This window comes from Enhydra lutris, unplaced genomic scaffold (genome assembly GCF_002288905.1).
Source record: "Enhydra lutris kenyoni isolate GAN:26980312 unplaced genomic scaffold, ASM228890v2 scaffoldscaffold52, whole genome shotgun sequence".
Classification (NCBI taxonomy): domain Eukaryota; kingdom Metazoa; phylum Chordata; class Mammalia; order Carnivora; family Mustelidae; genus Enhydra; species Enhydra lutris.
The window spans coordinates 7,364,826-7,390,909 of NW_019154136.1; the positions used below are offsets into that span (position 1 = coordinate 7,364,826).

The 26,084-nt window shown below is 56.7% G+C and overlaps 1 protein-coding gene across 2 annotated transcripts in view; it reads right to left on the reverse strand.

The window, feature by feature from the left end:
- Nucleotides 1-26,084, reverse strand: part of LOC111157131 (transducin beta like 1X-linked) — a 237,685-nt gene that overhangs the window by 21,135 nt on the left and 190,466 nt on the right. For both annotated transcript variants that reach the window (XM_022518374.1, XM_022518375.1), the window contains 3 exons: nt 25,188-25,295; nt 2,707-2,852; nt 806-1,064 (listed from right to left, as the gene is read on the reverse strand). In XM_022518374.1, the coding sequence (XP_022374082.1) occupies nt 806-1,064; nt 2,707-2,852; nt 25,188-25,245 (463 nt within the window). In that variant the 5' untranslated portion in view covers nt 25,246-25,295. The remainder of the gene's footprint in view (nt 1-805; nt 1,065-2,706; nt 2,853-25,187; nt 25,296-26,084) is intronic.

The following is a 26,084-nucleotide window of genomic DNA, read 5'->3' on the forward strand; positions in this document are numbered from 1 at the left end:
GTACTGCACGTGCACACACACGTACTGCATGGACACACAGCTGCGTGACACGTACTTCACGTGCACACACACACACGTACTGCATGGACACACAGCTGCGTGACACACACGTACTGCACATGCACACACACACTGCATGGGCACACAGCTGCGTGACACACACGTAATGCATGTGCACACACACACACGTACTGCATGGGCACACAGCTGTGTGACACACACATATTGCACATGCACACACATACACAACACACGGGCACGCTCTGAACTCAGACCCTGAAGCGCTCTTCGAGTTTATAAGCCACGTACCAGAGCAGAGTCAGGCACTCCGATCGGCCACGTCCTTTAGGGCAACCACCCAACAGAGACAAGTGCCTGGCGTTTTGAGAGGACCCCGCAGGGCCACACCCGCTGTCTGGGGCCCGCTGCCCTCTCTAGAACCATGAACTTGACTAGCACAGCAAATGTTGGCCCAACACGCTCAACACGGAAGGCTGGACAGAGGACCAGGGCCTCCACAAACGAAACCGTCCGATGTCAAACTAATCACACGGCGTTTCTCGCTGTCACACAGAACAAGTTCTCCGAGCTGCATGACCTTCTAGAATCGAGGATGCGTGCACCAAGACCGTTACGTCTAAGGGTTTCCATGATAAGAACGGAGACTGTGCAGCTCCTCCGAGCCCACACAACGCCAACACCAGGACTGAGAGCCGCAGCAGCAGATCTGGGAGAGCCCGCGACCCCCTCAGATTCGGGAGAGAAATTGCCAGAAGCTCACGCCTGCCCAGAGCCCCACACGTACTTATTGCGTGTGCTCCGTTCTCCTCGCCGTTCACGGTGGCCTCTCCGTTCTTTGGTGGGTGCTGCTGGGCCACGGCCGCCGGGGCTGCCGTGGCCGCTGTCGTCGCCGCTGCCGCCGCCGCCGCCGCCGCCGCACTGGCCTGCTGCTGCTGGGCGAGCTTCTCCCGGAAAGCCTGCTGCCGCGTCTGCACCACGTCCGGCATCACAGCGTCGATCAGGGACAGGGACTCTATGGGGCGGCCGTCGAACACCGTGCCATCCTGGGGAGCGAGACAGAGAGGGCAGCCATCAGCCCCTTGCACTCCGGCCCAGCATGGTGGGACCCAGAGCGGTGCCCAGGGAGTCCGGGCAGGTGAGGTGCAGGGGGAGGGGGTGACCAGGGACATGGCATGACCTCGTACGGGGCCCAGGCCGCCCGGCTGCGAGGGATCATCTGGCCCCCACTAGTGGGGAAGCCGTGCCCGGACACCATGGTGAGCACAGGAAGTCTGTGAACAGCCACCCAATTCTGAGGGACAGGCAGCTCTCTGGGAGCCTCCAGCCCGCATCAGGGATTTCGGCACCGTTCGGGTTGGATCCCTAGTACACCTGTCCATCAGACTTAGGGAAATATTCATCTGCTGTCACCGGGCTGAGAGTGTTGACTGAAGATAGCTGCGGTACTCGGGCGACAGCACTGTCTAGTTCCCACGCATGTTTTTTCAACTTGTTTTGATTCTTGGGCTATCTGCAATGAAAAAATCCCCATACCCACTTAAAAACCCAGGAGGCCGTTTTCGCCTTTGAAATTGCTCCAAATATTAGAGTCGAACAATTAGTCGGTGCTTCTGGGTGGTGGCTGCTGAAAGTGCAAATATGTTTTTGCATATTCTGAACTCAAATGACCTCGGAAATTAGGAAGAAGTGAACCACCTGAGTTTCCACTAGACGCGATCGAAAGGACACTTGGCCCCAGCTGACGTCTGGCCACCATACAATCGTACGATGTTACATCTGAAAACAGCATGACACTTGGAAACAAGAAAACGAGGAAAGGCTAGAATACGTCTAAACAAGGAGCCGGTCACCCCGTCAGCCACCCTCACACTTCAGTTCTGGTCACGGCGTGGCCGACATCGACCAAGCGGTCAGTATGCTTCCGTGTCACCTGCTTCAGAGTCACACCTCAAATGCACAAAGACTTGGTAAAAAGTAGGAACTACCCAGGGTAATGAAAACACCGCGTAATGTAAACTCTGAAAGCAGGCTGTCCCACGGTTCAGGGACTGCAAGCCCAAGTCACCAACGAGACGCCTTTTTCTTCCCCTCCCGGCACGCCGGAATGTGGAACGCAGGAAGAGAAGCCACCAGGGCTTCCCGACACACTGAAGACATGGAAACTGGTGAGCAAAGACATCTGGTTGCAGCCTTGCATGATCTGAGAGCTCACTGGGGGGGGGGGGGGGGGGGTCTCTGGGGTCACACGCTCCTAGCCCCAAAAAACTCCTTTTTTGTGGGAAAAAGAGACCAGTCGGGGCCTCAAGGGGCTAGTGGAACACCACCTCTGGACACCCATTCTGGGGAGGAAGGAGGAGAGGGCCACGGTCAGGGAAGAATGTGTGCAGGACACATAGAAATTCGGGGGTTTCCAAAGATGTGGGTTTCTGGAAATGGATGGATCAACACAGGTGACGGAGTACAGGACTTATTACTTTCGTCCTTTTGAAAAGCTAAAGAGAAAGCAGAGTTAAGACAGGCTTGTAAGGAGGAAGTCCATTCAAGGAGAGGGAGTGGGGAAGGGATCCAGCGGACCGCCCACGGGTGGCGTGGCCGTGGCTGGTTTCCAAGCTGTCCCACGGTCCCCAGGCTCTGCAGGCTGGGGCTGGGGCCAGGCCACCGCCCTGCGCCCGGGAGCGCACGTACCTCATTGATGCTGATCTCGGCCTCCACGTACTGCAGTCCCTTCTGCAGGATGGAGATGAGGGCAGCCGGGGGCACCAGCGTCCCGTTGATGTTGGACTGGCTGATGTGGCTCTCGATACCGAACGTGAATGCCGAGTGGGAAAAACCTGCAGCGAAGAGAGAGCAAGGAGCAAAGGGTTTCCTGAGGCCTGAAATGAAGGGTTGCGGGAGGCGCAGCCCTGGGGATCCAGAGGTGGCCCCACTGATCGCAGATGCTCCTGATTAGCCGGGGGAGGGGGGGGGGTTGGGGGCCGCAGGCGTGGCTGCAGGATGCCCAGCTCCAGGTGTGGGGTGCAGCGAAGATAATGGGCAGGGGGACGGGAAGAAACACAGGGGCCCGAGGCCCGTGTGCAGGGGATGAAGACACAGCTTTGGAGGCTGAACCGTTTCGGTGTTATTAACAGCAAAAGGCAGCACAGTGTGCCCTGCAGAACTGTTTCTTTACTTTTTGCTTTTTTGTTTTTTGAGTATTTTATGTACTTGACAGAAGGAGAAAGAGAGCACAAGAGTAGGGGGAACGTCAGAGGGAGAAGCAGACTCTCGGCCGAGCAGGGAACCTGACACGGGGCTCGATCTCAGGACGCTGGGGTCATGACCTGAGCGGAAGGCAGGCGCTTTACCGACTGCACTACGCAAGTGCCCCGGGGAAATGCTTCTGTTGCAAAAATGCAACTCTGGGCTTTCTCCCTGTGTTGCCATTACTCCTTCCAGAGCTCCCTGCTTCGGTCTCCGAGTGTTCTTGCCCAGCTGGAGTGCACACCTTTCTGGGCGCCTTGCTGTGGCCGGGCTCATAGCGGTCACGGCAGGTGGGGGCCAAAGCAGCACACGACCTGACACCCGAAGAAACACGGACCATTTTGGACCCACTGGGGTGGCTTGAGTCGTTTTCCCTAATCATCGGTAACTTTCCCCGGGCTCTGGGGTGCTGGCTCTTCCTCCTCCTTCCCTCTGCACTCATACAAAACAATGTCTACTTCAAGAAAGGACGGCGGCAGCGCAGGGCAGGGCGGAGGAGGTGCCGGGGACTCATGTGGGGTCCGAGGGTGATCAGGAACCAGCAGTGGCTGCCTCTTCCTCTAGCAGAGTGGGGGGGGGGCGTCCCACAGCCGGAGCTGCCGCAGGCCTGCACGTCCGCTGGGAGTACCGGCCCCTTGGGCCGTCTGGGGCGGCCTGGGAGCCAGGGAGCTGGGAAGCCTTGTGGGGTGCTGGCCTTGTGAGTAACTGGGACCCCTATGCTTGGCTCCTGGCTAGAGGTGGAGTGAGGCAAAAGGCACTCCCCTTCGCTTGTGCAGGGGGTCTCTCGGATCCCGCTCTCCAGGGGTCTCCTCCGCAAGCACCTCCCCATCACAACTGGCTCATCTTACATGCTGGTGGGCTGCAGGGGGCTCCCCGGGGTGTCCCCCCGCCAGCCTCCAACGCCTCTTGCACGGCCTCCCCGAGTCACGCGGCTAGCACCCCACCTTCAGAAGCCAGACGGACAGGGGCATCGCGTGGGTCCCACCTTCCAGCTGATTCCACGTGGGCTCTCTGCCCTCCCCGAGCAAAACACAGCCAGCTGTTGCAATAAACGCCGTGCTCAGCAGATGGGAATGTTCCCCCGTGAAAGGCGCTTTCTGGGCTTGCATTCTCCTCTCCTCTCCTCCGTCGACTTCCTGCTCCTCCGCCGACTTCCTGCTCCTCCGCAGCCCGCCCATCCATCCCCCAGCGCCTGGTTCTAAGGACTACAGACAACACGTCCTCTCTTTCTTTCCTCGAGTCCTGGGCCAGCCACGGTGACCAGCAGGCTTGGCTGCTCGGCGGCCGCGGACTCCCTCACCAGACCACACCTGCCAACGACCAGTGCAGGCCCGCCCTCCGAGGGCCAGAAGCTAAGGCCCTATACTCCCCGCCTCCCCCTGCCTTCAACCTTGCCCTCCGGCTCCTGCCTTTCCCCACCCCTCAGGCCAAGATAGAACCGGCAGCCCCTGCTGACCAGTGACTCTTCCCGGGGCCCATGCCGTGCCAGAAGTCTCATCACCAAGGTTTCCCCGGTCAGGTTTCCAGCGCGGTGCAGATGCGGAAAACCCCAGGTCAGGGGGGAGCAGGACCCTTGAGACCCTGGCCTGACTCCCCGTTGCCTGGAATTGTCACCACTGCTCAAGGCCACAGTGATGTTCTCCTATTAGGAGCTACGAATTCATTCTGGCTGCTGACCCCACTCCCGGGGCCAATGGCTCCTCTCCATCTGTGTCCCCTGGCAAACAGGGCAGAACTCTGGACTCCCACAGCTGCTCGCTCTTCTCCTGGCATCTCTCTAGAGTCTACAGCGGGGCCACACCCACATGGGCCTCAGAACAGTAACAGGCCGCCCTTACCGGGGCCTGCTCCAGGCCAGGCACAGCCCCAAGCCCTCACCACGACTTTCCATAAGCCTCCCGGCCACCCTGTGCCTTTGCCACCCCAAATGCAGCACCCCCTTCTACTGGGCAGATCTCGAGCTCCTGCCGGGGTCCCCAACAGACACCCCGCACTCGGCCAAAGGGCTGTGGCTGACATCCAAAGCCGGGCAGTGCGATGCCGCCCTCGTCCGATGCCGCCCTCGGCCTGTCAGACAAGCCCACCGAGAAACGTCTACCGAAGCCGCCCGCGGGGCCCGGCATCCCTCTCGGTGAGTAATGGCGCCAGTGGGGAGGAGAGCTCAAGCCTCCACTCCATGTCTTCCTGCGGCCTGTCGGCAGCTGCACGTAAACTCCGCAGACCGGGGACTCACACTTATTTCTCACAGTTCTGGAGGCCAGAAGTGCACGATCAAGGTGCAACATTTGGTGGTGTGGGGAGGGCCGATGGCTGGCGCACGGACGGCAGAAGGACACGAATCCCGTTCGGGACAATTCTGTCCTCACACGCGCATCACCTTCCAAAGGCCCCGCCCCCGAGTACTATCACCCGAGGGCTGGGATCCCAACAGAAGAACCTGGGGGATACTCGAAACGCAGTCTAGCGGAACATTTCCGTCCCCCTCCCCTTCCTGCTTCATCCGCTCCAACGCCGGCCGCAGAGCTGCTACGCGCGCACACGGAAGAGCAGGTTCTGACCGAACTGCTGCTGTGATGCAGCTCTGGGCCCTCGGGGTCCACGACCTTCCAGGTGGCTGCTCCGTCGGTGCTGTTACGGGCTTACACACGTGGACGGGAAAGACTGGAGAAGTTAAGGAACGGGTCCAATGCCCATGTGTGTGATGAGAGGCAGAAGCAGAATTTCAACTCTCGCTGTAGGTTTCCTCTGACCCTGACACGCACAGGCACAGGAACCGGAAGCCTTCAGTTCCCTGCATGGAGGCCTACTGCGTCCCCCAGCCGGACCATGCCGGCTCCCGTCGACCTCAGCCACGGACGCAGTGCAGGCAACTTGCAAAGGACAAGCTGCAAGCCCACTTCTCCCGCCACATCCTCGGTTTCCTTCTGCATCCGGTGTTGAAAGGTCCCGTGTAAGGTCTGGCTGCCTCAGTTTTGGATCCCTGTGCGTGACCGTGCTCTGCGACAGACCCCACTCCGAGCACGGTGGTGACTACGGTCAGGGAGGCCGGCCGCACGAGGGGGATGGAGCTGGGAAGACGAACCGAGGGTGGGAGAGGAATGGCCAGAACGCGCGTCCCCCACCAAAGCAAGATGACGACCGAGCGCTCAGGGTACGCGGCGGAGCCTTGAGTGTGAACATCTGCGATGTCCCTTACTGGGGGTCATCTACTGGCTCCCCTACTGGGGGGAACAGAAAATCATGAGTGGAAACCAGGTGTCTTCAGAAACACGCGGGAATGTTCCATGTCACCTCCGAAACGGGTCCTCCTACGTGCTTATGAACTCACCCAGCTGCAGTTCCGCTGGGCCATCTACACACGGCCTCACACCACGGTGTTCTCATCCACCTGTGTGGCCACCCCTTCATCGAGGCAAGCGGGAGGGCCGGTGCAGAGGATGTCAGACCGGTCTAGAGCGCTGGGTCCGCCCTGACTTGCCACCGAGTGCCTGGGTCAGGTCCTTTGGCCGGGCCTCTCTTGCCGGTTCTACACTGTGGGGATACAACGTACCGCAAGGAGCGGACGGGAGAACCGGGCGTGAGAGCAGCAGGCGGGCATAGTCCTTGAATCCGGGGAAGACCAGGAACTGGGGAGAACATTCCTTCTCCACTTTCCTCGTCTGTACAGGGAGGACACTGGGGAAACCGTCCCTCGGACACTTTGCCATCCTGACGCTCGCTCATCGTGGAATGGGGGCTGTCCACAGACCACGCGGGCAAGGCCTGCTTGAGCACTTTCCCTCAGGCCCCGGCCACCGGGTTCGGCTGTGCGCCAGTGAGGCGTGTGAGGCGCCATCCTGGAACACCGGCTCCTCAGGCCAGAGGCTTCTCCCCGGGGGCAGGCCCCACGGGACTCCGAGGCTAGGGTGCCTATGCACCGGCAGTCTGCCGGAGCGGTGGGGCTCCCGGGCCTCGTACCCCTTCAGCCTTCAATGCTTCTCTTCCGTCCAAGGGGACAGCAGTAGGAAGAAAGCACATCATGTCATCATGTGACGAAGACGGAGATAGGCGAGACTGGCCCAGCGGCTGGTGTTAAAGTCGTGAAATAGGAGGGGAGTAAAGGGCTTGGGGGCACCTCGATGGAAGACCGGTGTGCGGGCTCCGCGTGGGCGTCCCCAGGGTCTGACACCCGGCCAGCCTGGAGCCATCACCGAAGCAGCAGGCTGGCCACCTACTTAGGAAGAGGGACCCCCGCACCAGCTGCCGACAGCAGGATTTCTGAGCTGCGGCATGACCCACACCGGGCCAGATCCTTCTCTGCTGCGGGTGCCACGGTCCTGTGTGTTGCAGAACGCCGAGAAGCACCTCCGGCTTCTCCCGGAGGGATGCCCGTGTCACCGCCACTCAGCCGTGACCACCCCAAGGGTTCCAGATACTGCCTACTCGACCCCGCCGTGGCTGACAGCCGGTAGCCTAGAGAAACGAGACCCCTGAAGGACACGCCGTCTCCTCACAGTTCTGCTTCACTTACAAACACGATGGCGGGGGGGTACTTGCCCCTGAAGGCAAGCTAGCCTCTACATGCACTTGGCCACAGATTTCGGGTAACACCCGGTAACGGGAAACCACCAGAGAAGGTGGGAATATTTCCAAAGAGAAGAAAGGGTGTGATCACGACCAACCGGGAAAGGCTTAAAACCAACACGACGTTTTATATAAAACGTGGCGAGACCTTCCAGAGTGAAATCCTCTGTTGTCCTCAGGAGAGAGGAAAAGAGCCGGTACATCCGTTTGTCTCACACAACGAGGCAATAAAAACAGATTTGAAACAAACCAAGTGCCGGTTCGCAGTTTCTTGCGAGGACCACAGCGCTGGACCGCACCTCTTCCAGCGCGGCCTGCACGGACCACGTCCGTCAGGTGTGCGGCTGAACCGTTCCGCCCACTTAATGCCGGCCTGATTCATCAGCAAAACCTGCTAAATTACCGCTCTGTGGCCCTTCAAAGTCCTGCTTATGTGGCGGAGAAAAGCAGCCGTGTGATCCGCAGGGCAGCCATGTGGGTGGTCTTGCGTCTTCAGCTGAGACAGAAGCCGAGGGCCCCAGCTGGGGCATCGTCCGTAGGGTCCTGGCTACAGATTTCACGGACCTGCTTGCCTGAGTGCACACAGCCGCCCGAAGCCGACGCGCACGTCGAATTCTAACTGTCTAGATCGGGGGAAGGCAAAGGGAGGCCCAGAGGCCAAGTCTGGCCCACTGCTTGAGTGCGCAAATAAAGTTTTACTGGAACTGTGAGCAGGAAACGTCTGCTGTCTCTAGGCCCCTCCGTCCGGGGGATTCTGCGACAGGAGCGCAGAGGCACGGGGCGCTCGTCTACGCTGCCTGACAGTGTGAGGATGACAACGGGAGGGACGTTTAGTGAGAGCCTCCCGTGTGTCACGCTGCAGCGTGCCGTATTTACACGTGCTACAGAAAGCACACCAAACCGTCACACCATCTTCCCTGATTCAGCACGCGGGGTCCGGGGTTCTCCTTCTCAAGAGCCATCAGGAGCCTGCAGGCCCGGGCAAGACCCCTCACCTGAGCCTGGAAGCCCCTCGTTCCCGACCGTGAGCCGGGGCACCTCTCAGGGGCTCCCCGGGCGCCTCCGCTTGCCTGCTTCCTGCTTCCCTAGAGGGACTCTGCTTATGCCGGGCTCCTGATCTAGAACAGGGGTTCCTGGTTGTCAAGGGAGGGCGAGTCCGTCCCCTTGGGGCAGATGTAATGTCTGCAGACATTTTTGGTTGTCACAGGCATGTGCTGGTGGGGGTGGGGGTGCTACGGGCATATAATAGGGACAGACCACGACGCTCAGCGTCCTACAGTGCAGAATACAGCGCCCCATAACAAAGAGGGGGCCGGGCCGCATTTCCACAGTCAGAGGTCGAGAACGCCGGCTCCCGAAGGGCTGTCTGTCACCACCGTGGACACCTGCTCCGTCGTCATGGCGGCGGCCAGGGGGCCTTGCTCCGCGAAGGCCCCCCTTGTCCTCTCGGGCGGGAATGATGGCTGTCTGTCCTGAGCTCCCGCAGGGCTCGGCACTCTCCATCCTTTTTTCTGCACCTCCCCGCTCCCGAGAAGACAGAAGCTTCTTGAAGGAAGGAAGCCCATCTGCATCCCTTCTTGACACACAGAGCACCCACCTGGGGGCGGCTGGGGCCGCAGAGGGAGGCACAGGAAGAAAACTCGAGGAAGGCTGAGAGGAACCGCTCAGGCTGACGGGAGAAGAGGGCGGTAAGCAACGGAACGAAACGGACTCCTTGCTACTTTCAGAATCTGAGACGTGAAAGCAAAGGACAGGAATGAAGGATTTAGGTCCAACAGTACGAGAGAAGGAAAACCGGCTTTAAACAAATCCGACTGCCGTACGAGTTCATCGTTCAAGAAAGCACCAAAGAGGACTGTTGGCCATACGTATACCTGAATTTTATGACAATTTCGGTATTTGAGAGTAAGAACAAAAGTAATGATGTTCAGTGAATATGTGCATTAGCCCTTTTCCTGAATTAGCTCAGGGTCGTAAGAACGACATCTTACTGATGGGGAAACGGAGTCAGAGAGCAGTGAAGGGATTCCCCTAAGGGCACACGGCTCAGAAGCGGTCATCTGACCCCCCGAGTCCATGCTCTTAATCCACACACAGGAGACTCCAGGAATGTGTTTAGAAACGTCTAAATGATTCAAAATGGAACCCTTTTTAAAAAGAGGAAGAAGATCATCTTACCAGTGACACCGTTTCTACCACGTTTTTTGGCCAAGCAAGCTGCAAACAAGGTCTGCATTGCAAAAACGAGGCTGAATGCTTTCCCCGTTACACAGAGCAAACGAAGATGAACTGTATCTTCCGACGACACTCCCCGAAAGACGGCGGCCTTAGGAGCAGAGACTGCAATCGAACAGAGTCAGAAGCTGCGATGCAGGAATTCGGGTTTCTCGCTGCTGACAAGGACAGCCGTCACTAAGCACTCCAAGGCCTGGGTCTGTCCCCATCTGCTTCCTTGGCTTCCTTTTCTGACAACAACTGCAGGTGGAAATAAACAATTTCCAAGGCCCCTTTCAATCCTAAAATTCCATGGTGAGGTTAAAAATGACCTCGGTGTGCCCTCAGACCCAGAGGATTTTAATCTGGAGAGGTGAGTGAGGGGCCCCACAGAGGCAGGGGTGCACACCATCGAAAGAACAGATGACTTACGATTCCCAAGAGACAGGGCCGTGCCGCCGCACGCAGGGCCAGACACAGAGACGGAGGACGGAACTGGACATGGATTTTAGGAGGACACGGAGGGGCAGTAGCTAGGTGGGGATGTCCCTTATTGGACAGAAGTGAAAACACACACTTCAGGGTCTGTCGCTGGGAGGTTTGTAATCTGGTTCTGGCGCTCCGGCAGCAGCCCCCCTCGTGAGGGAGAGAGGTGCACAGCCCTGGCCATCTGTAGGGCCCTGGGGTTCCTGGGCTCCCGGTGCCCTGGAGGACGCCTTGCTCCCATCTCCCAGGCCCCGTGGACTGCTCATTTATGATGCAGCACTTCCTTTTGTCTCTTTGAACATCGACGTCCCTGCAACGTCCCGCTCCATGACAGAGTCCGCGTTTCCTGGCTCGGCAAGGTCTCCGCACCGGGGCTGCAGCTGCCGGGCCAGCGGCCCGCCTACCTCTCCGCGGGGACAGCGAGGATTCAGGCTGGTGGGGCCGGGGCAGGGGTCGGTCCAAATAAAGATGTGAGGGAGGCCAAGGGCAAGGGCGTGGGAACGGGGTCAGATAGATCTGAGCAACACACACACATACGCACGGAGCTGCGAGCTGTCCACAGGGACACACACCACCTGCGCCCCTGGCAGCTAGTCTGCTGCGGGCTCACGTCTCCGTTTCGGAAGTGACGGATTTGTCTCACAGGAGGATTACATGTTCTGCCCAAGAAGCAATTCCTGTCATACGGAAACTCGACGTCTTCTGGCGGTGAGAAGCATAAACTACGTGGAGAATGCTTTCTGATACTGCGCTCTCAATCACTGCACACGTGGGCATCAGCTTTACGACTCTTTATCTTAGGAAAAAAAAAGTCCTCAAGACCCGGTCGTCACTTTCCCACCTAATTCTCTGACCTTCGGCCGCAAAACGCGGAGTGCGGCGAGAACGTTTTTATGGGCTGCAGACCTATTCTAGACGACCCGCCGTAACACGGAATTTGGTGTAAAATGGAACTGCCTTGGACCACGCCCAAAAGAAATACCAGAAGGACCTCGTTAAAATAGGGTTTCACTTAGAACAGCTGGCCTGGACCCCAAGGGTGGCGGCTGAGTACAACATGGGCCTCAGCCTGTAGCAGACCGTGCACCCTGCCAAGACTTTAATATCCTCTCAACACGGGAAACATCCAGGAGGGGAAAGCATGAGTCAGGTTATAAGCCAAGGTTGCGACTTCCTCCCGAGCCAACAACTGGCCCTGGGAGAGGTGGCCTGGCGAGGGAGTCCGCTGTCCCTGCCCGGTTCCTGGAGCCCCGCGGCGCCCACACGCGAGGCACACACGCGCCACCTGCTGGCACCAGACCCCGCCGCCAGCCTGAGCCCTCATGGACTCGAGGTGGTTCGGGGACAGGCAAACACGAGCCCCGGGGACAGGCAAACACGAGCCCCGAGGCCACGCCGCAGGTTCATCACCGAGGGCACTCTTAACTCGAGAAATGTACAAATTAACTTCTGAGCCTGGGAAAAACAGAGCAAGCAATCTGGAAGAAAGGAAATAACTCACACACTGCTCCACGTGATTCAACTGCTGTGCACACGTGAGGGACGTCTTCCAGCCCCTTTCTCTGTGCCGATGAGTGCCTGCACGAATTCGTACGATCACACAATTCTGTGCCCCTGCTTCTTGGGCTGACACAATACAGGCACGTCCGCGGCTTGCTAAGCGGTCTCAACAGCCAGATTCCGGTGGACTGTCCGTGTTCGTTCGTCCTGTCCTCCCACTACCTCCAGACGTAGTTTCAGAAGGAATCACGGCTTCCAAACGCACACAGCCCAAGCGTTTTGGCCTGCCCATGACCTGCAGACAGACCAGCTTCCCGGTATTTTCCTCTTGTTCCTCTCATTCCGTGTCCTCTGACCCCCATCTCCCGCCCCCGCCCCCAGCAAGCCGGCTCCTTCTCCCTGAACCCTCTGCCGCCTTTGCCGAGCCTCAGGGCCTCCCTCAAGCCAGCTCCTGGATTTTGCTTGACATGGTCTTCCCCTTCCCTTGCTCGCAAAATTCTCGCTCAAACACCCCCTTCTCCCCGTGCTCTGCTGGGGGCTCTGGGCTCCCTCGGCACACACGTCCAAGGTAATACATCCATCGACCTCTGACAGGTGACCCTGGATGTCAGTGCTCCCCCCTAGGTGGGGAGAAGTAAGACTCCCTCCCCTCCACTGATCTGCACACCCCACTACCTAGGGCCATGCCGCCATGCGAAGGACACGCCCTCCTGGGACTCCTGTTGAGGTGACGATGGTGACGGCTGGTCTATTCTGGGACATTGAGGTCTCCCTGCTGGCACCCAAACCTGTCACAGCACCCCATATAGGTTTGTGTAGCACAGGAGCAAACATCTTAAAATCCCCGTTATTTACTTTAATGTGCACCATGGCAAATGCAGCTAACAGACCAGCGCATCTCAGAACTGCTTTGAGTGAAGGAAAATATTAACGAGTATTAATAAAATGTGGCGACACGCTGCAGATGGGCCACCAACAGCTGAGGCTGTTGTGACACGGGAAGGCCACAGAGGTCTGCCAAGGGAAAAGGAAATACGGAACACATGGGTTGTGGGTAAGGGGGGAAGGAATGCCCACATTCTGTCACAAGTCTTGCATGGAGGCCTGCAAACTAGGTCCTGGGTCATGGTTGCTTCTGTGCTTCAAAGAGGACACGGAGAGCTGGGACAGATGCTCAGGTGTCTGAACGTGACAGTAAGTTCTTTGCGCCCTGCTCTCCAGGAGAGACCTGGATTAGGGGGCAGAGGCAACAGGTTCCCAGAAGAGCTTTTTTTGGATCCCTCCGCTTGTATTCTGAGGCCGACAGAGCCCCATACCCACACCTGACAAGGACATTCAGAAAGGAACAGGACACCCCAGTTTCTCCCAGTGAGATAAACATGAATACACCACCCACGGTATCAGCCGACCAAACTGGGCAATGTATAGAAAAGGAAAAAACGTCCAGGCCAAGTGGAGTCCATTCCCGGAATGCAGGGTTTAACGTCGGAGAGTGATCGATGATTGCACCACATCAACAGGATCAAGAAAGATCGTTTGAAAGAGGAAGATTCTGGAGCCCAATGGCCCACTCTGGACCCTAGCTGCAGCACTTCCGGCGATGAGACGCGGGCACGTCGCCGCCGGCTCGGCTCCTGGGCTTTCGCGCCCGGACATGAAACACAGCCGCATCTGCTTCGGAGGGGGTGATGGCCTGACTCGCCAAGGGCTTGGAATCACGCGTGGCGCACAGTACAACGAATGTAGCTCCGCGACTACAACAAGGCCACGACAACGGAACAGAAGCGACCCTGGCAGGACAGGAGGGATGCCTGCTGCTGGAAGAGTGGGTGAGAACAGGAAAGTGGGGGCAGCAGGAAGGACACTCTGGAAGATGATGGGACAGGAGGTGATCCTCGGAGGGCGGGGCTGGTCAGCGGTCAGGACATGCCAGCAGCAGCCGGAGCGATCATACTGAGTAAGCCAGGGGCCGTTCACCCAAGAGGGCAGTCTGAAAGGCAAAGGGGGGGCTGGGGTGGATCCCCAGGCTGGGCAGCGGTCAATGGAGAGGTAGGGGTGGACTCCCAGGCTGGGCAGGGGGAAGTCAAGGCTGGCGTGGACCCCCAGGCTGGGGGAGGTCGCTGGAGAGGCTGGGGTAGACTCCTGGACACGGGAGAGAAGGGACAGGGCTGGGTCCCATAGTCCGGACAACTTGCTTGTCCGTCTGGAAGGAAGAAGGGAAAGGGAGGAAGCCGGCAGGAAATAAAATACAGGAGCGCTGGACACGAAGGTGACATCTGAGCTGTAGAGCAGGCAGGCCTTAATGTCACCGTGCGTGAACTCTGAAGACAGACACCAGGGCAAGACGCTGCTCCGTCTCAGCTGAGAGAGGAAACCGGAACCGCCCCAGACCTCCTCGTGCCGTCCACGGGGCTGAAGTGGGAAGTGAGAGCATACACCTCACGGCACCTTCCACGGGGTCTCCGGCTGTGTCGATGTGAACCCCAGTGCAAACTGCTGGGCTGCGCGGAGCAAGGCCGCATTTAGATGACTGTAACTGACAAACCACGAAGGCATTTTCCTTCTAATTGCTTCTCCCCTCTAACGGACAGACACGTGAGCGGCAAATCGTGACTCTCGGCATTTACACCCAGACACATCGCAACAGTGCACTCAGAGAAGCCAGTAGGAAGCCGCCTGGGAACCCGGATGGTCGCGGTGGCTGTGAACACGGGGGACACGGAAACCGCAGCGTCAGCACTCCACGCAGCCACGCTGGGAGCTTTATCGCCAAACCCGAAGAGCGGTTCAGGACAAAAGCAGACTAGCTCCGAATGAAGAGGAGCTCGTTTGCAACTAGCGCCACTTCAAGAGGGTCTGTAAGGGAACAATGCACGCGCGGGGCGTGTCGGCTGGCGACGGCACCCCACGGACCGCACCGCGCAAAGGGAACGGGGTGTTCCCTCTCTATGCTGGAGGAGTGCGAAGCAGTGATGCCACAGAGGGAGCGAGGGACGGTTTATTCTTCTCCAGAGGAAAGAAAGGGGCATCACACCCTCCCGCGACTTACCCCACCCTACGTTTCTCGGTTACTTTGTCAGTTGAAGTACAACACACGCACAAATGCGTAGATGACACATACGCACCCACAGCCCAGATTTAAACTTGGGGACTGCAGCAGGGACACTCACAGAGCTCCCCCAAGTTCTCCTTCTGTCCCTGCTCAGCGGACACTGCACGCCCTGTAGGACGGACACCCAAGCTCGGGTGGTTAGAGCACTGTCCGTGCATCCCTGTACGTGCTGCTTCAGGGAAGGAAGGACCGTCTTGAGTCTGCGGTGACGGTACACCTGTCCGCGTGTGCTTAGCTCCGCCAGGACTGGGCCTCATGCAGCCTACCTGCACGGATGCTCCCGTTTTCTCCCTCCCCTTGGCTTTATGCAGCTGGCACGCCCTCCAACATCACATCCATGCCAGCTGCAGAATGTGAAGATGTGACAGCCGCACACAACATGAAAGGATCACCACAATCATGTTAGTCAAGACCTGCATCACCTCGCAGAGTTCTGGGTTGTGCCACATCACATTTATCTGATGCGGCAGGAACACCGACAGTGCACTCTCTTAGCAACTTTCAAAGAGACCGCACAGGACTGGAAACCGTAAAGTCAATGTGGGGACGCCTGGGTGGCTCCGTTGGTGAAGCCTCTGCCCTAAGCTTGGGTCGTCATCTCAGGGTCCTGGGATCGAGCCCTGCATGGGGCTCCCTGCTCAGTGGGGAGTCTGCTTCTCCCTCGCTGTCCGCCCCTTCCCCCATCCATGCTTCCTCACTCTCAAATAAATGAAATCTTTACAAAAAATAAAGTCAATGTGTTGTCCTTTATAATCTAGATCTTTCTGCTGTAATTAACTGAAAATAACCGCTCCTAAGCCCCGTGACTCCCCCTGGAGCGGATGGTAGGATCTGGGGGTGGTGTGGGGGAGCGCGGACGCCCCCTCAGGAGCGCGTGGCTCCCACCCGCGGGGACAGGAAGGCCCCACAGGACTGCAGCGATCCTTCCACCGGACAGTAACATGGGCGCGTTGGCCGGGTCTTCCTTACCTGTCACGTGACGAAACGAATGCTTTCCTTTATTATTTCTAAAGCAAAGGCGACCACGATCTCCAAGAAATGCCTCTCTCTTTAAACAGGGACACACATTAGCAATGGAGTAGAACCAGTGCAGTCAAAACATATTTTTAGAGACTCAGCTGAACAATAAGCCCTGAACTTGGGTTTAAATGAAGATAGCTGAGCCGTTTTAAAATGCTTTCCCGAATCTGTGGAAACGTGTCTTGCATAAGAAGGCATTCCACGGTCCCGAGAAACAGCCCAGCTGACTGGGTGATTTGTCTGCTGCTGGGATTACAGTGGGCAAAGCTGCTTCATCATTTCTGGAGACACAACTATTCACGAATATTAAGAGTAGTGCCCCTTCTCCTGGTTATCCAACCCCCTAACCAGGAACCCCCCCCCCCAAAAAAGAAAAAGAAACCTATTTTATTATCTGCTAGAGAATGCTTTGGCAGACTTCTGCCTTCCTCGAGGGGAAAAAAAAATATCCTGGAAAAATTTAATAAAAACAAGGACTGCATTTTGCTCATCATTAAAGTCTATTTGAGTTCTGCAGCAAAGGGAATCAAAATAGAGCCCAGGAAGATAAAGTGTGAAGAAACCGAAACCCATTAAAACCCCACTGAGTAATAAAAACCAGCTGGAACGAAAGCATCCCAGAACTAAAGGCTGCGCATCAGTGGTCGTCCACGGGGGGGCGAGTTCACGTTCAAGGGTCCATCTGGCAAGGTCCAGGACATCCCTGGTGGGGACAACGCAGGGTGGGGGGATGTCACTGGCATTCAGTGGACAGAGGCCAGGGAGCTGCTCAAGACCCTCTAACACTGGAAGAGACGGAGCCGGCCCCACGTGCCAAGAGTGAGCTGAGAACGTGGACCGCCGTGAAGGGGCTGAAAGCCTCTGGGTAACGCGTGACGTGTGCTCAGAGTACCTGCGGAGGTCAAGACCCTCAGATCCGCCCACCTCTCTTAGGCGGACCACAGATGCATTACAGAATCCTTTGAGCTAAAGTTCATAAGGGAGTGGGATTTTTTCCTTGCCCCTCCCCCAACTTTATATTTTTTTCAAGGATTTTATTCGGACATAATCTCTACAGCCACCATGGGGCTCAAACTCACAACCCCAAGATCAAGAGTGCCACGGTCCACTGACTGAACCAGCCAGACGCCCCCCTAAGGAGGTATTTCAAAAACATATTTCAAAAACACTTTAAGACGCGCTTGAAAAGGAGGGGGGACGAAGCCCTGCGCAGCCCAGACGTTTATCCCTTACTCCACCCTTCCCGGCCTCATGCAGCCCGAGGGTCCGTGGCCTCAGGCAAACGCAGCCTTCCTTCTCCCGGTAATTCCCAAGGAGGCGGCGGCGGCGGCACACAGTGTCCACGTGCATTTGCCCACATTCCCAGGGAGGCCAAGCGCCCAGCTCTCTCGAGGCAACAAGTGCTGTTTACCTCCACGTGATTCTTCACTCTGCTCCTGTTTCCAGGCGGCTCAGAAGGTCTGCGGGACCAATCGTTTTCCAAGGAGCACGGCGGTTACTCAAATCCATGACACAAAAGGACGTCCCCGTCAAATCCTGGGCCCACAGGATGCCTAATGACCTGCAAAATTCACTTAAGGCGTCTTGACTGTCTTTGTGTTATTGACCCACACACAAAACTGCAGTAATGGAAGTGCAAAATTGTGTTTGGGGTTTATTTTTTAGAATTAGGAAATTATTACGGACTCGTCACTGACAGGTCACCAGACTGCAAACCTTCTGACCTGCGTGCGTGTGTGTGTGCGCGTGCGTGCATCTAATCCACAAATGTATAATTTCATCCTATGTATCCGCACGCCATGATCCTCGCCACGGCCCAGACACAGAGCTCTTCCATCGGCACGGAAGAACTCCCCCAAACGACCCCTCTGCACTTAGAGCCACCCCAACCCCAGCGGCCCTGCCTCCGGTCTTATCACTGTAAGTTCAGCAAGTGGGACCGTCCAGGATGCGGTGTTCTGACACTGGCCTGTGGGAGCCGGCACAATTCTCCGGAGACCCACCCAGGTTGTGGCACGTACCCAGACTGCGTCCCTTTTCACCGTGGAGAGGGACCCCAGGATCCGCAACCGCAGTCTGCCGAGCCCATCGCCCACCAAGGAACATTGGGGGGGTTTCCAATACACAGCCATTTCATTACCAACGAAGCTGCTGTTTCCGGTTTCCTTTTTTTACATAACTGGAATTTACGAGACGGCAAGTTAGCTTACAAGTGCCACTGTGTGCACCAAGGACTTGCCCCTAACGCTACTGAAAAGCCCCTGAATGTAACAACGTCAATGTGGAATTCAGGTGCTTTCCTCTCTTCCTTCTGAGACCCCAAACTCTGAAATAATCACTACGTGAAACTTCCTACCTGTAACACTGTGACTTACTGTGGAAAAACACACGGAACACAGAATGGACCATTTTAGCCCTGTCTGAGCACACAGGTCAGGGGCATAAAGCCTGTTTCCACTGCGGTGCAAACAGCCCACCATGCCTCTCCAGAACTCGGTCATCTGCCCAAAAAGAAACTCTGTCCCCACCCAACACTAAGCCTCCATCCCACCCGCTGAGCCCCCAGTAACCTCTGTGCTTTCTCAGGCTCCTGGGATGGGGTCCCACATGGGACTCCCTGCTCAGCGGGGAGCCTGCTGCTCCTTCTCCCACTCACGCTCTCCCTCGCTCTTGCTCACTTGCCCAAGTAAATAAAATCTTTCAAAAAATTCAATTCAATTAAAAAGTACCATTTCAAAGGCCCTACATCACCTGGTGTTGTATCTGAGGAGAGTTCTGTACCCTCATACTGTTTGAGGAAAGAGCAGGGCATCTGCTGAGGGTGCCCCTTCCCCCCCAGGAAAGAGGAGACCCGCTCCCCTCAGCCCCGCTCCACCCTTCAGGGGCCTTGGCTGGTTCCCCCAGCACAGCCTGGCTCTCTCGCTTAACCCAACAGGCTCCTTCCTCAACCTGGCCCCAGGAAGCCGCTGAGCACACAGGCGTGATTTTGAAACTGCTCCGTAATCTTTCCAGAAAGTAAAAGCTCTCTGTGTGTTTAGAACAGAACGACCTTTAGCTTTGTCCTGGGGCTTGCTGTGGAGACAAAATGCCGCCTAAGCCTCACTCACTCTCCTCTTAGGCCCTAACCATGCTGACCTCATGCATACTGGGGCATCGCAGGGCACGAAAGGGTGCTTGGCAGCCGGCAAGGAAATCTTTACCTCTGTCTTGGCCTAGAAGCCCCACAAAACGAATGAGAAATGGCACCTAAGTTCTGCTGTAAACCTGGAAACTCCAAGCACTAGTATTTCACTATCCTCCTTGGATGACACGTAATCTAGAACAATCCAAGGACGACACGTAATACAGAACTATGTGTCCATTATGTAAATCCAAGGAAACATGCCCAATTCTACGTAGTGAGTCAACACGTGCGTAGACAAGGCTCTTTCAGAAAACAGGCCCCGTCTAACAAGCAGATTTTCACTTCAGAGAACAGCCAGCGCTTCTCCGTGAATAACGAACGCATTGTGACATTAACGGGAACGATAAACGGGTTTAATAAATTGGCCTCTTGACGACAAATCATGACAAATCAGAGAAGCAGCTCTCTGTTCAAGGAGTTCTCAATCACACTTGAAACCCTTCCCAACGAAGAAAGAAGTTCATCACCCTGGCGATTCGTGAGATAGGATAAATCAGGTTTTCCCATCACCCGAAACGATGAACTCCTTTTATTACCTGAAATCGTTGAAGTGACGGCCCTCGGGGCCGCACAGCCTGGTAACACACCCACCACCCGACAAAACATTCCTCACGGGTGTTTTCTTTGTCGCCAGCAGAACCACTGACGATCGTCACACGCTTCTGTGAAGCCTCCACTTCTTCTTCGGGGGCTGCGGCTGTCAGTCCCACAACTCGAGGTGCGGCGACGCCGGAGTCCCGCCGTGTGCGAGCAAGGCAGTGGGCAAGCTCTCCGCAGCTGCCCTGTGGAGGGGGGCCGGGCTGCGGGAATCGCGCTCCCAGCCCGGAAGCCCACGCAGAGGGACGTGCGGCCAGTCCTGGCGCCCCGTCGTATCCCCGGGCTGCAGAGCGAGGAGACAGGGTGCGTCTATGGATGCCCCATCACTCAGCAGCTCCGCGCAGAAGTCAGCAGTGGAAACCGTGACCCCGGACAGGCCGCGAAGGCTCATTTTAAACCCGAAGAGGAAGCGGAAAGCGTCACCAGTATCCTGCTGACCTGCCCGCCGGGCTGCCGTCCTTCCGCCCACTTCCCAACGCAGCCCCGCGACACAGGCACGGATCAGCGCCGCTCCCGCCGTCGCAACAAACCCCTGTCCTCCCTCAAGGGCCTCGCTGCCCAGACGCACGGAGAAGCCAGCAGTGGCTTCTGATAACCTTCAGCCCACACTGACCACGCCAGCCAGCAACCCCACGCCCAGATGCTTCCCCGGGAGCAACGGAAACCTACACTCCCATGGACCGCTGTTCACCAATGTTTCCAACAGCTTTAGCCGTGATCGTCAAAACCTGGAAACAACTCCAACGTTCTTCAACAGGAGAACGGACACGTCCACGGCTACACACTCTTGAAACGGAACAGGACACGGCGACGGAGAACAGGCTGCGGGCGCCTCCGACGGCGTGAATGCCTCTCCAGCTCACGACGCCGAACGAGAGCCCGCGGAGAAACAGTCCGGTCACCCCTTAACCGCTGTGGAAAATCTGGCTCCAACCCCCCGGCCCATCTCTCCTCTCCAGTCGCAACCGTGACCATGACCCAGCTTCATCCATCTCTCCCCCCAGCAGACACGGACTGGCCTGGCAGACACGACGAAACACAGACACCCCCCTCCCTGAGAAACCCGCCAAAGCCGAGCACTTCGGCTCCTTCACCGGCAGAGTCTGGGCAACCCCAGGCGGCCGCCCTCCCTGCTTGTGGTAGGGCCGCCTTCCAGCAGCGCCTCGTGCCCACTGACTCCCTCGCCCGCTGGGTCTGGGAGGACTCTCCCTCGTAGTCTGGCTCTGGGGACGAAGCCCCGGAGGAATCACTCAGACTCGCAGGGACTCACGGATGCTCCCCCTTCTTCACGCGGAGCTGGAAGGGGCGTCAGCCCCCCAAGCTACGTTCAGAGAAAAGCAAGACAAGCAACTGGCCACTCACCCAGTCTTTGCAGGAGCTGCTCACACCAGCCCGTGCAGGCTGCAGCCCATTCCTCCATCCTGCTCCCTGCGATGGTGAGGTGGGCTGGGTGGGGGGCGTCCCATAAGGCAGAGGCCAGTCAAGCCTTAACCCTCGAGGCTGGACTGACACAGCTCCGAAGCAGGCCACCTCGGCCGCTCTGGTGCCGGAGCCGGCACTTCCAGGTTCCTCCCGCCTCGCTGCCAAGCCTCGCTCGCCGACTGGCATGTCCTCTTCTAGAACGCTGTGACGCCAGGACCAGGCGGGCTCACTAGTCCCTGGCAGCCGGCAAGCGCATGTAGGGGCAAGGCCCCGGCTTCACACAACTAACGATGGTCCCAAAAGAAACACCTTCCTTGCAGGCTGCGGGGTTCACGTCTGGGTGTACTATCTACTGCCGCACTTCTGGGGGAGGGCCAGAGAGAAGAACCTACGATGATCTCGAGGCTGCCGCTCGCGGGCAGAGTAAGGGGGCAAACCCGCTTTTGAGGCTCTTTCCCCAGTCTGTAGACGTGTGACCTGGATTCTCCCACCCAGGAAGGTGTCCTCTTCAACACACGGCTTCCCACTCTCGAGGAGAGAAAGGTTCCTGTGGGGACTCCAGGCATCCGCGCCGATAGATGATATGGGAATGGGATGAGGATGGAAGGTGCTGAAGACAGGACAGCCAGGGATGGCATCTACGGCCCAGCACGGAGAAGGCAGGCTCTCGCCTCTAGCTCAGGTGGCCAGACCAGGAACACCCGGGGTTCCAGGGAACTTGCTCCTCACTGCCCACGAGCAGGTGGGCTGGAACTTTCTGGGGGCTGTCCCCGACCACCAAAGCAAAGAGCACATGGACCAGAGAACCAGCTGTCTCCCTCCCGCAAGGCCATCCCCAGCCCATCACCCCCTCCCTCCTTCCCTCCCTCCCTCTCTCCTCCGCACCACACAAGGCATACGGATGGGGCCTGCTGCACAGGCCTTGCCAAGAGAGAACCTCCTGGTGCCTTCTGGCAGAGAAAGCCAGATGGGGAGGCGCTGAAGAATGAGTCACCTACAGGGACACGGGGCTTATTTCCGAGGAGCGGCTGTAGGTATGCGGGGGAGAGCAGAGATGCCTGAAGGGGAGGCCCGATGGAGGAATGTGTGTCTTCTCCGCACCCACCCCCAACCCCCGGAGCTAGAAAGGAGACAGTGACAGGCCGAGAAGACGCTCTTTGCACTGGGTGGGCACTCAAGAGAGATGTGCCAAACCGAAACTTGAAGGTTTGAGAAAAACACAGACAATGACCCCAAAAAGACCTCTTGGTATTTCTCCGCTTGCTTTTGAACACGTCCTTGTGGGGGCCTCCAGTCCACTCTAGGACTCACGCACTCCTCAGAGGAAAGGGCAGGCCTGGCTTTCTGGAAGACGCACACCACACGTGTATGAAAGGACTTGGACCGACGGGACCGGAGTTCGCACGTAGAAAACCCACACCGGTGAAATCCTATTCTCCTGTCCCCAGACTCCCCTCCTCAGCTGCCTGGTGACAGAGGAGCCAAGCGTAAACAAACAGGACAAAAGGAAGTGTGGCCTTCCTGGGGGACGGATGGTCTCCGTATTTATTCAAAGAGGACAGCGGTGCCCTTGCCCTGGGCCTCAAGCCCCAGGGACTGCACCCCCCCCCCGGGCTAGGCACACAGTTTCCACATCACTTATTTATCCTGACGTTCAGCCTGTGAGTTCCGCACACATTCTGACCATGTTTTTGCCTCCATCCTATCTTCGTACTGAAGGGTGTACACAGAAAGGGCTCTCAAATTCAATGCTGAAAGTCCACAGGACAGCGGGCAGTTCCCCCGACTCTTCAGGGTGAGTGACAGATGCCAGTGACTCCCCAGACCCACAGGGCTGGGGTCATACACGTTTTATCAATTTCTCTCATACTATGCGGGCAACAGCCGATCTGAGTGACCTAAGATATATGGAGGAAGAACGCACACTTCCCATGAGAAATGCTACCTGGGGTTCCCCAGGGACAGAGATCCAGGATCAGACGGGGAGACGTTTGTCTATAACACATGTCCAGTGCTCATGACTTTTGCCCAGGATAACCATTTTAATTTTTTATTTGCAGGGAAGGAGAGGCTCCAGTGGGGTCAAGAACTTGTTCAAGGGTCTGAGCCTGAGCTGTGTGGTCTGGACGGAACCTCTGCCCTGCTAAGCCTTCCAGGCTGACTCTGGAAGAGCCCAGACCCAGGGGCTCACAAGCTGGTTTCCCCTCAGTCTTGTCCGTGTGTCTCCAGAAGGTAGAAAGGCCCAGAAACTGGTTCACTTCTTGAAAAATCAAGTTGCAGAACATAAACAATAGGATACCAAGCATAGAAAGTTTAAATAACGCACAAGGCCAATGGCTGTGGGTTGAACTGTGTCGTGCCCCAAATCCCTAAGTCCTAGGCCCCGGGCACAGCTCAGAAAGTGGCTTCATTTGGAAACGGGGGTCTCAGTGCAGATCTAATGCGTTAAGACCAAGTTATACCAGAGTCTGGTGAGGCCTTAATCCAAGGAGAAACGGGACACGTTCGGACAGGGGTAGAAGCAGACGCACATGGGGAGGAGGCCGCGTGGCAACGAGGGCTGACACAGACGTGATGCTTCCACAAGCCAATGAACAGCAGAGACGGCGGGCACCATTCCACAAGCCGGGAGACAGGCACGGGACAGACACCTTCCTGGCCTCAGAAGCCACTCACACCGCCCACACCTGGAATCTGGGTGTCAGTCCTCCCGCACGGTGAGACAACCATCTCCGTCTGGGCCGCCCAGTCTGCCCCCTTGGTTACAGTGCCGTGGTGAACTAACACGCCAGGGCCTGCCCGGCTCAGGAAGACACCGTGTGTGCAGTAAGTATGTGGGGACAACAAACACCAAACCCGGGCAGGCAGTCAGCACTGGAAAGAGGGGACGGCACCGCAGAGTCGAACACGGGCGTCCCGTGGGCCCTGGAAGTGGGGTAGTTCTTAGCTTGGGCGGGTAGATGGTGACAACCATGTTTCTCATGAATGTCGTTTTGTGCATCTCAAAAGAAATATTCTAAAGCTTTCCAAGTTTAAAGACAATATTCACTTTAGAAATTAATTAAAAATCTAACAACGTTCATTCGAAAAGAAGAGTCTTGCGAATTTAAGAAAGCACCCACAAGCAGTCCACTCAACTGTGTGGAGGCCGCGCCGTGGGGGGCAGCTGCGACACTGTCTAACGCACGCATCCAGGCTCGCAGGCGTCCAAGGACTCCTCAGAGGGCTGTCTCTGTCCTGTGACAAAGTCCGGCCAGACCCCGGGCCTCAGGCTCTTGTCAGCCCCCTCCCCCGGCCCCTGAGGGTACCAGCTGCTACTCACAAGGTCCGTAACGTTGACAGAGAGCACAGGTCTGGCCTGTACACTGCTTACTGTAAAGTGACGTCTTGGTCATAATCAGAAGTGCTGGAGGAGACCAGAACTACTGCTATGTTTCAGGAAATGGCCATGGGCCCATGGTGGGGTGTGGTTTAGGAGCTCAAAAGATCCGTGGTCTTCAGTCCGAGAGGTTCGCATAAACACGACACCACAAAGACACACCAGCCCCTCCGTTAATGCCCTTTCCATGTTTATCCCAACTGCTCTTGACCTTTACTGCCATCTGACCTCATCTGGGCAGAGAGATCAAGAGAAGAAAGAACACACGCCCCGTCCCACCCCAGAAACAGGGCAGCCCCAGAACCTTCTCTCCTCCAGCTCTCTTAATGAGAAATGCCATCTGCTCTTCTCCTTCTCTAGCCTGGCTTTTCTTTCGATCCACGGTGGGTGCTTCTGCACGCACCACGCTGCAGGTGCGTTTGCTACTAACCGAAACCCAAGCCTCTTACCTGACTCCTGGAGATAGCGATACACCAGGAAGTTCACCTCGTCACTGGTTATGCTCATCTTAGCCTCACCTCGCGGCGATGAGGTCTGTAGGATGTGGGAGCCACCCTCTGTGAGACGACAAGAAAAAGTGGGAAGACGGTTTTGAAACACTGCCTGTATTCTGCATTCTTTTTTTTTTTGAGACGACTGAAAAAAAAATCACAGCCATGATGGTCTAACTATGAAAGTAATCTTAATTTTGTAATACATACATATATATGCATTTTTTTCATGTATAAAAAAATAGATCCAAGAGAAAAATTTCAAAAAAATAAGAAGAGGAAAAGGCATTCGTGTATTTTATAAGACTGAGATAGGGTCAAGGATAAACCGCACTAATGACAAATTCAGGAACAACGGAAAATGAAAACAAAACCCAACCTTTTATTCGACAAAAATCATGGAGGCACTGGATGACAACATACTTGGTAACGAGCACGAACGAATCCTGAGGCGCACTCTTGACGGGCTCGGGTGGGTACGACACTAAACACTTTCCCAGAGAAGATTCGTGAGTAGACCAGAGGTCACGTCACGTCACGCCACGTCGACACCCCTAAGGCAGGTGATTACATGGACCAGACTGCATATGCTGTTCTGGAAAATGATGAATTTTCATACCTTTCACTCATGAAGTTTCAACGATAAACCTGATGGTCACCGTACCTATAGGCTGTAGGCAGCACCGAGGAGGAAAACCCACGAGGGAGAAGAGTGCGCATCACCTCGACATCATTTCCATAAAGAAGCCAGGTCTCAGAAAGACAGAGCACAGACAAGGAGCAACCGAAGAGAGAATCTGATTTTCTCCCCCACGATCCCCGTTAGCATCTGAGCAAGCAAGGCCAGAGAGGAGA